This window comes from Pelodiscus sinensis, chromosome 22 (assembly GCF_052426305.1).
Source record: "Pelodiscus sinensis isolate ZL-2025 chromosome 22, ASM5242630v1, whole genome shotgun sequence".
In the NCBI taxonomy this organism is placed as follows: domain Eukaryota; kingdom Metazoa; phylum Chordata; order Testudines; family Trionychidae; genus Pelodiscus; species Pelodiscus sinensis.
The window spans coordinates 27,833,710-27,842,351 of record NC_143073.1 but is presented as its reverse complement, the minus strand read 5'-3'; the positions used below and the strand labels follow the sequence as shown (position 1 = coordinate 27,842,351).

The window sequence follows — 8,642 nt, the reverse complement described above, 5'->3', positions numbered from 1 at the left end:
CAGGGAGCGTGGCTCACGTGGGTGACTGAATGCGAATAGGCCAGCGCCGCGCGCGCAGTCAGTCCGTCGTGAGGTGGTCTGTCCTAGACCCCGCACTCACGCTCAGGGAGCGTGGCTCACGTGGGTGACTGAATGCGAGACCAGCGCCGCGCGCGCAGTCAGTCCGTCGTGAGGCGGTCTGTCCTAGACCCCGCACTCACACTGGGGGAGCGTGGCTCACGTGGGTGACTGAATGCGAATAGGCCAGCGCCGCGCGCGCAGTCAGTCCATCGTGAGGCGGTCTGTCCTAGACCCCGCACTCACGCTCAGGGAGCGTGGCTCACGTGGGTGACTGAATGCGAATAGGCCAGCGCCGTGTCGCAGAAAGTATTCTTGGGCTGTTCTCAGGAGTCCCGCACAATTCTTTTGAGTTTAAAAGGGTTCCGTGGCCAAATAAAATTGGAAACACTGTGTAAGCAATTTGCTGTCAATAGTGCCCCAGAGCACGCCTGGTTACACTAGTGCTGTGCCTTACGCGTGTTACAGTAGCTCCAGGCTCGCACCCGGGCGCAGGGGTGTCCCTGCCCCACAGTTACAGTAGAAGGCAAAGGCCTGCGAATGGAAACACTCCATGAGACGAGAGGCGTCAGCATAGCAGGCTGTACTCTGGACCTGACAGTCGGCATTTGTGTGTCTCCCTGCCAAGTGCAAAGGGAGGGTCTTCGCTGTGCAAACAGCTGCCAGCACACGGTGCGGAGTTCCAGCAAGCTCCGGGCAGGCCTTGGGCTTTCATGCCTCCTGCTGTCCCTGCTTTGCAGAAGCAGGACTCCGTACGCACCTTGTGAATAAACACGGCCACATTCAGACTGATACCGGAGTCTGGAAGCCCAGCTGAGACAGCGCCGGGCCCCCAACTTGGACCAGCTGCTTAGGCCAGAGGTGTAACTAGCAAAGCCACCCCCATTCGGGCCCCCAGCACTGGCCTGTAGACAGAGCCCATGGCCAGGTCGTCTGCGGTTAATGAATGACAGGAGGGGGTGGGAGTGCCCCTGCGTTACCCCCACCCGCTCCCCCAGGCTCTGGCCCGTCTTTCTCCTCCATCCTGCCAGGTTCTCAGGCAAGCTCCCAGCATGAGGCTTCTCACTGCAGTCCTGGCCCTGGCCGTGCTGGTCGGTGAGTGTCTTGGTGCAGCCCCATTGGCTGACAGTGCGTCTCTTGGGAGCCGGACTCACCCAGGAGCAGGGCAGAGGTGCAGTTTGGTGCCCCTCCCTGGGCCGGTCCCAGGCTTTCAGTCTGAGGGTCGGGTCCCAGAGTGGCTCCTGACGTCCCAGCCGGAGCCCTGAGGCCTGGATCAGGACAGTGGGGTCTAGATTCATCCCAGGCAGCAGCGCTCAGGCAGGCTCCGGCTCAGGCCCTGTGTCTGGCTGTTGTCAGGGAAGCCCTGAACTGGGGGCTCTGTTCCCTGGGTCCCGGCGTTTCCGGCTTGTCTCCCTGGGCGCGAACGCAGGCTCACTGCAGCAATGACAGAGCAGCAGAACAAAAGCCTCCTTCCCGCCCCGCCCCGCCCCGCCCCGCGGAGGGGCTACAGCCAGGCAACAAGAGGGCTCCAGGGCAGGGGCGTAGCGGGGGGCAGTTGCCCCCGGGCGCCATGCTAGGGGACGCCAGTTTAGTTCCCCTCCGCTCCCCTGTCATCCCTCGGTTTGCCTGCTCCTCCTCCACCCACCAGACTGGAGGGGGCAGGGGGCAATACAAGCTCCCCGCCCCCCCCCAGGGTCGGGCTAAGCTGGGCACCAGGTTCGGGGCCCTGCTGCGTGGCGGTGGCACAAATTTTGCCTAACACCCTCGCTAGCCTCTGCTCCAGAGTCTGAGAGAAAAGCCAGCAGAGCCGGTGAGAACAGCGGCCAGGTGTCTGAAGAGAGACACCCCAAGGGGAAGGGATAAGCACGCGGCCCCTGGTCCAGCGGGCAGCCTGTTCCTCTGGCAAGGCCCCAGACATGCCCAGCTGCAACCAGCCAGCACCAGAGCCCTGTTTGCTGCCAGGCCCTAGGCCCTCGGGAAACCCCTTGGCCCACATGGCTCAGCCTGTGCTCTGCCATGTCCTGCTGGGGGTGCCTGGGCAGTAGCGCCCACGGTGTCACACGAGAAGGAGTCATTGCTCCTCCCAAGTGAGGGTTGCCAGGTTCCGCTTTGAACCCGACAGTTCAGTATTTGAGCTTCCTGTCCGGCAAGCAAATGGGGAAAATCCCCGTCACGGGAACGGCCGATATTTTCTAATGAAATACGTTTTATTATTATCATGAGCATCGGTATGTGGTTGCGCACTGTCTGGTGGGAAGACACTCGCACTGCGGGGCTGTGGCAAAACTGGGATAGAAGCCAGGAGTCCTGGATTGCAGCCCCCCAGCTCCAACCACTAGGTCTCGTTCCCCTCCCCGAGCTGGAGAAAAAAGGCAGAAGTCCTGGGCTGCCTCCCCGTGCAGTGGCCACATGCCCCTCCCGGCAGGGCAGCCCTGGGGCCAGCAGTGACACCGGCGCGCTCTTTCCTTTCCCAGCCTCCTGCCGCGGAGCGGAGCCCAGCAGGCTGGACGAGGCCACAGAGGCCGTCTCGCGCTACGTGGAGGAGCTTCTCAACTCGATGCTGGTCCTGAGCCAGAAATCCGAGCTGGGCCAGGAGATTCAGTAAGACGCTGTCCCCCTCGGGCCAGGGGTGGGGCACCCCGGTGCCCAGGAGCAGTGGGGCGAGAGCACGGGGAGCCAGAGTCCACCCGAGAGCGGCACCCGGCTCAGACGATTCATCTATTCCTGGAGTGCCTACTGAAGACAGTGCGGGGCTCCCCCGCCCCGCCCGTCGCTCCCGCCCGGGGCTCCCCCGCCCCGCCCGTCGCTCCCGCCCGGGGCTCCCCCGCCCCGCCCATCGCTCCCGCCCGGGGCTCCCCCGCCCCGCCCAACGCTCCCGCCCGGGGCTCCCCCGCCCCGCCCAACGCTCCCGCCCGGGGCTCCCCCGCCCCGCCCAACGCTCCTGCCCGGGGCTCCCCTGCCCCACCCAATGCTCCCACTGGGGGCTTGCCCCGCCCCGCCCCTCCCCGCCAAACGCTCCTGCCCAAGGCTGCCCAGGAACTTGCTCTGCTCCATGCACGGTTTAAGGCAGAGGGGTGGGGGGCAGGTTCCCCCACTCCACATGCCACTCAAGCAGGGACTTTCTGGCTCCCTTGCCGCTCCAGCTGGGGCACGTGTCTTTCAGGACTCCTCTCCTGGCTGGGGCTCCTGGCCATGCCTCTTCTGCCCAGTGGCTGGGACACTGGCCCCATGCAATTGGCCTGCTTAGCCACAGTCTGTCCCTGCTGGTTAGAATCCTTCCCCGGTGTCTGGCCTCACAACCGCACCAGCTCACCAGGGGCGCTGAGGGTTCAGTCAGGCTCGGGTCCATGTCTGGCCCTGGGAACTACATGGAGGCCAGGGCCGGATGCAGGGCAGCTCTGCTGCGCCAACCAGTGCCCTGGCCTTGGGACGCCCTTACCCCCCGGAGCCAATTCTCCGCCGTGGGTCAGCCGGAGCCAGCAGCCCCTGGGTCTCTCCCGCCGTCTCCCTTCTTTGCAGGCGGTGGCAGCTCCTTAAGACAATGGAGAGCGTCGCAGATGACCTAGCAAGGACGGTGCCCCCTGCGGCCCAGGCGCCGCTCCGGGCCCTGGCCAGGCAGCTGGAGGTGCTGCTGGCAGCGCTGTGGGTGCTGGAGAGAGAGCTGCAGCCCTACGTGTCGTCGCTGCGGGCCGCCCTGGCGTCCTACGCAGAGAGTCCACTGGAGCTGGTGGAGCAGTACGGCAAGATCCTCCTTGACACCCAGACAGGCATCATCCCCTCCAGGCTGCGGCTGCAGGAGCGGCTGGCTGCCTGTGCCCAGAAGCTGGGGCTGCAGGAGATGGAGCGTGACCTGGCAGCCTATGCCAAGGCCCTGCACCAGACCCTCCACCCCGCTGCTGAGGCCTTGCACACCTGGCTGAGCACCCGCTGGGTCACCTGCATGCAGTGGCTCCAGTGAGGAGATACCGCAGGCCCAGGGCATGCCTGGAGCCTCAGGTGCTCCCCGCAGGGGGGCAGGGCTGGCTCCTCCCTATGGCACCCCCTGGGCTCTGCAGCTGGAACTGCCTCTGTTGCTCAATAAACCAGTGGCAGGCTCAGGCATTGGGGTCTCTTCCATCTCGGGGGAGGGGCTGGATGTCACGCCCCACACATCACAGCCAGTAACCAGCCCACAGAGGGGCAGGGCCCACTTATACCCAGCCTCCCCCAAAACATGCCCCCGTGTACCCCCAAACTGCCCCCTGAACCCCCCTAGGCTCACTCCAGCTCTCCCCCAAAACATGCCCCCATGTACCCCCAAACTGCCCCCTGAACCCCCCTAGGCTCACTCCAGCTCTCCCCCAAAACATGCCCCCGTGTACCCCCAAACTGCCCCCTGAACCCTCCTAGGCTCACTCCAGCTCTCCCCCAAAACATGCCCCCGTGTACCCCCAAACTCCCCCTGAACCCCCCTAGGCTCACTCCAGCTCTCCCCCAAAACATGCCCCCGTGTACCCCCAAACTGCCCCCTGAACCTCCCTACGCTCACTCCACCTCTCCCCCAAAACATGCCGTGTACCCCCCAAACTGCCCCCTGAATCCTCCTAGGCTCACTCCATCTCTCCCCCAAAACATGCCCCCGCGTATCCCCAAACTGCCCCCTGAACCTCCCTAGGCTCACTCCAGCTCTCCCCCAAAACATGCCGTGTACCCCCAAACTGCCCCCTGAATCCTCCTAGGCTCACTCCAGCTCTCCCCCAAAACATGCCCCCATGTACCCCCAAACTGCCCCCTGAACCCCCCTACGCTCACTCCAGCTCTCCCCCAAAACATGTCCCCGTGTACCCCCCAAACTGCCCCCTGAACCCCCCTACGCTCACTCCAGCTCTCCCCCAAAACATGCCCCCGTGTAACCCCAAACTGCCTCCTGAACCCCCCTAGGCTCACTCCAGCTCTCCCCCAAAACATGCCCACGTGTACCCCCAAACTCCCCCTGAACCTCCCTATGCTCACTCCAGCTCTCCCCCAAAACATGCCCCCATGTACCCCCAAACTGCCCCCTGAACCCCCCTATGCTCACTCCAGCTCTCCCCCAAAACATGCCCCCATGTACCCCCAAACTGCCCCCTGAACCCCCCTACGCTCACTCCAGCTCTCCCCCAAAACATGCCCCCATGTACCCCCAAACTGCCCCCTGAATCCTCCTAGGCTCACTCCAGCTCTCCCCCAAAACATGCCCCCGTGTACCCCCAAGCTGCCCCTGAACCTCCCTAGGCTCACTCCAGCTCTCCCCCAAAACATGCCCCCGTGTACCCCCAAACTGCCCCCTGAACCCCCCTAGGCTCACTCCAGCTCTCCCCCAAAACATGCCATGTACCCCCCAAACTGCCCCCTGAACCTTCCTAGGCTCACTCCAGCTCTCCCCCAAAACATGCCCCCGCGTATCCCCAAACTGCCCCCTGAACCTCCCTAGGCTCACTCCAGCTCTCCCCCAAAACATGTCCCAGTGTACCCCCCAAACTGCCCCCGAGCCTCCTAGGCTCACTCCAGCTCTCCCCCAAAACATGTCCCAGGGTACCCCCCAAACTGCCCCCGAGCCTCCTTGGCTCACTCCAGCTCACCCCCAAAACATGCCCCCCGTGTACTCCCGAAACTGCCCCCTGAACCTCCCTAGGCTCACTCCAGCTCTCCCCCAAAACATGCCCCCGTGTACTCCCCCAAACTGCCCCCTGAATCCTCCTAGGCTCACTCCAGCTCTCCCCCAAAACATGTCCCAGTGTACCCCCCAAACTGCCCCCGAGCCTCCTTGGCTCACTCCAGCTCTCCCCCAAAACATGCCCCCGTGTACCCCTTAAACTCCCCCTGAACCTCCCTTGGCTCACTCCAGCTCTCCCCCAAAACATGCTCCCGTGTACCCACCAAACTGCCCCCTGAGCCTCCTTGGCTCACTCCAGCTCACCCCCAAAACATGCCCCCCGTGTATCCCCGAAACTGCCCCCGAAGCCCCCTAGGCTCACTCCAGCTCTCCCCCAAAACATGCCCCCGTGTACCCCTCCAAACTGCCCCCTGAATCCTCCTAGGCTCACTCCAGCACACCCCCAAAACACGCCCCCGTGTACCCGCCAAACTGCCCCCTGAACCCTCCTAGGCTCACTCCAGCTCTCCCCCAAAACATGCCCCCGTGTACCCCCAAACTGCCCCCTGAAATCCCCTAGGCTCACTCCAGCTCTCCCCCAAAACATGCCCCCGTGTACCCCCCAAACTGCCCCCTGAACCCTCCTAGGCTCACTCCAGCTCTCCCCCAAAACATGCCCCCGTGTACCCCCCAAACTGCCCCTTGAACTCCCCTAGGATCACTCCAGCTCTCCCCCTGAACATTCCCTGCCACTGTCCAGGCAGCACGGAGCTGCAGCAAGGACCCCCCTTCCTCAGTAGCCCCCTCACGTCCCATGGCTGCCCTGCTGCCTCCCCTTTGAAAGCCCCCCAAGGGCAAATATCGCCCCTGTGAGGGGGGATAGGGGTGGGAACCGCTCTGCCCACTGCAGCCTCGGTGCCCCTTGGGGAAGCCGGTGGGGGCATTAGACACTCGGGCTGCCTGGCTGGGGGGCGGAGGGAAGCCGAGGGTGCAAGGGGGGCAGGAAGGAAGCGCCAGGAGGGATCGGAGCAAGTTGCCCCAGTAACACAAGGGACGGGCCTGCTGAGAGACCCAAGGGGATAAGTGGAGACATGGAGGCAGGCACATAAAATGGGGGGGGGCACTGCCCCCACGCTGTGTCTGGGGAGGACCCATGTCTGTGCCCTGCCCTATGCCTGGCCCCAGGGCAGGCTTGACACGTGGAGCCCCCTAACTCCTCTGCCCACCCCACAAGTCAGCCAGTCCCCATCTCCATCAGTGCTGGGCCCTGCGCCCTGGGGGGAAAGGCCTCATGTCCTATCCCGTCACTGAGCCAGCCAGTGCCCTGCCCTCCAGCAGGGGCCCCAGCGGGCAAAGGCCTGTGTCCCATCCCGCCTCCCTTCGCCACGGCAGCCAGGCGCCCGAGGGTGCCCCAGACCGGCAGCGTCACTCGGGCCACGCAGGAACAGCTCGCCCCTGCCCACACGCACCCAGACCTGCAAAGGGACCCGGCAGCACAGCCTGTGGCCGGGGCTCACTCTGCCACGGGGACCGGGATTCCCGCCACCAGCAGCCCTGCTGCCAGGCCCGTGTGTGACAGAGCCCCACTACTGCCCGGGCCGGCCACCCCCCGACTAGCGCCCAGCCACCGGACCCACGGGCCACCCCCGACTAGCGCCCAGCCACCGGGCCCACGGGCCACCCCCGACTAGCGCCCAGCCACCGGACCCACGGGCCACCCCCGACAAGCGCCCAGCCACCAGGTCCACGGGCCACCCCCGACTAGCGCCCAGGACCGGGCCCACGGGCCACCCCCGACTAGCGCCCAGCCACCGGGCCCACGGGCCACCCCCGACTAGCACCCAGCCACCGGGCCCACGGACCAACCCCGACTAGCGCCCAGCCACCAGGCCCACGGGCCACCCCCCTGACTAACGCACAGCCACCGGGCGCACGGGCCACCCCCCGACTAGCGCACAGCCACCGGGCCCACGGGCCACCCCCGGACTAGCGCACAGCCACCGGGCGCACGGGCCACCCCCCGACTAGCGCCCAGCCACCAGGCCCACGGGCCACCCCCCGACTAGCGCCCAGCCACCAGGCCCACGGGCCACCCCCCGACTAGCGCCCAGCCACCGGGCCTACGGGCCACCCCCCCGACTAGCGCCCAGTCACCGGGCCCACGGGCCACCCCCCGACTAGCGCACAGCCACCAGGCCCACGGGCCACCCCAGACTAGCACACAGCCAGCGGGCCCACGGGCCACCCCCGACTAGCGCCCAGCCACCAGGCCCACGGGCCACCCCCGACTAGCACACAGCCACCGGGCCCACGGGCCATCCCCCGACTAGCGCCCAGCAACCGGGCCCACGGGCCACCCCCTGACTAGCGCCCAGCAACCGGGCCCACGGGCCACCCCCTGACTAGCGCACAGCCACCGGGCCCACGGGCCACCCCCTGACTAGCGCACAGCCACCGGGCCCACGGGCCGCCCCCCGACTAGCGCACAGCCACCGGGCCCACGGGCCGCCCCCCGACTAGCGCCCAGCCACCGGGCCCACGGGCCAACCCCCGACTAGCGCACAGCCACCGGGCCCACGGGCCAACCCCCGACTAGCGCACAGCCACCGGGCCCACGGGCCACCCCCCGACTAGCGCCCAGCCACCGGGCGCACGGGCCACCCCCCGACTAGCGCCCAGCCACCGGGCCCACGGGCCACCCCCCGACTAGCGCATAGCCACCGGGCCCACGGGCCACCCCCCGACTAGCGCACAGCCACCGGGCGCACGGGCCACCCCCCGACTAGCGCCCAGCCACCGGGCCCACGGGCCACCCCCCGACTAGCACCCAGCCACCGGGCCCACGGGCCACCCCCCGACTAGCGCACAGCCACCGGGCCCACGGGCCGCCCCCCGACTAGCGCACAGCCACCGGGCCCACGGGCCGCCCCCCGACTAGCGCCCAGCCACCGGGCGCACGGGCCACCCCCAG

At 66.8% G+C, this 8,642-nt stretch overlaps 1 protein-coding gene across 1 annotated transcript; it reads left to right on the top strand.

Moving 5' to 3' along the window:
• The first annotated feature begins 993 nt into the window (after nucleotides 1–993).
• On the top strand, nucleotides 994–4,156 carry LOC142824216 (uncharacterized). Its single transcript, XM_075915943.2, has 3 exons — nucleotides 994–1,152; nucleotides 2,532–2,658; nucleotides 3,577–4,156. The coding sequence occupies exons 1-3, from the start codon at nucleotides 1,110–1,112 to the stop codon at nucleotides 4,013–4,015; spliced, it is 609 nt and encodes a 202-aa protein (XP_075772058.1). The 5' UTR covers nucleotides 994–1,109; the 3' UTR covers nucleotides 4,016–4,156.
• Nucleotides 4,157–8,642: the final 4,486 nt, after the last annotated feature.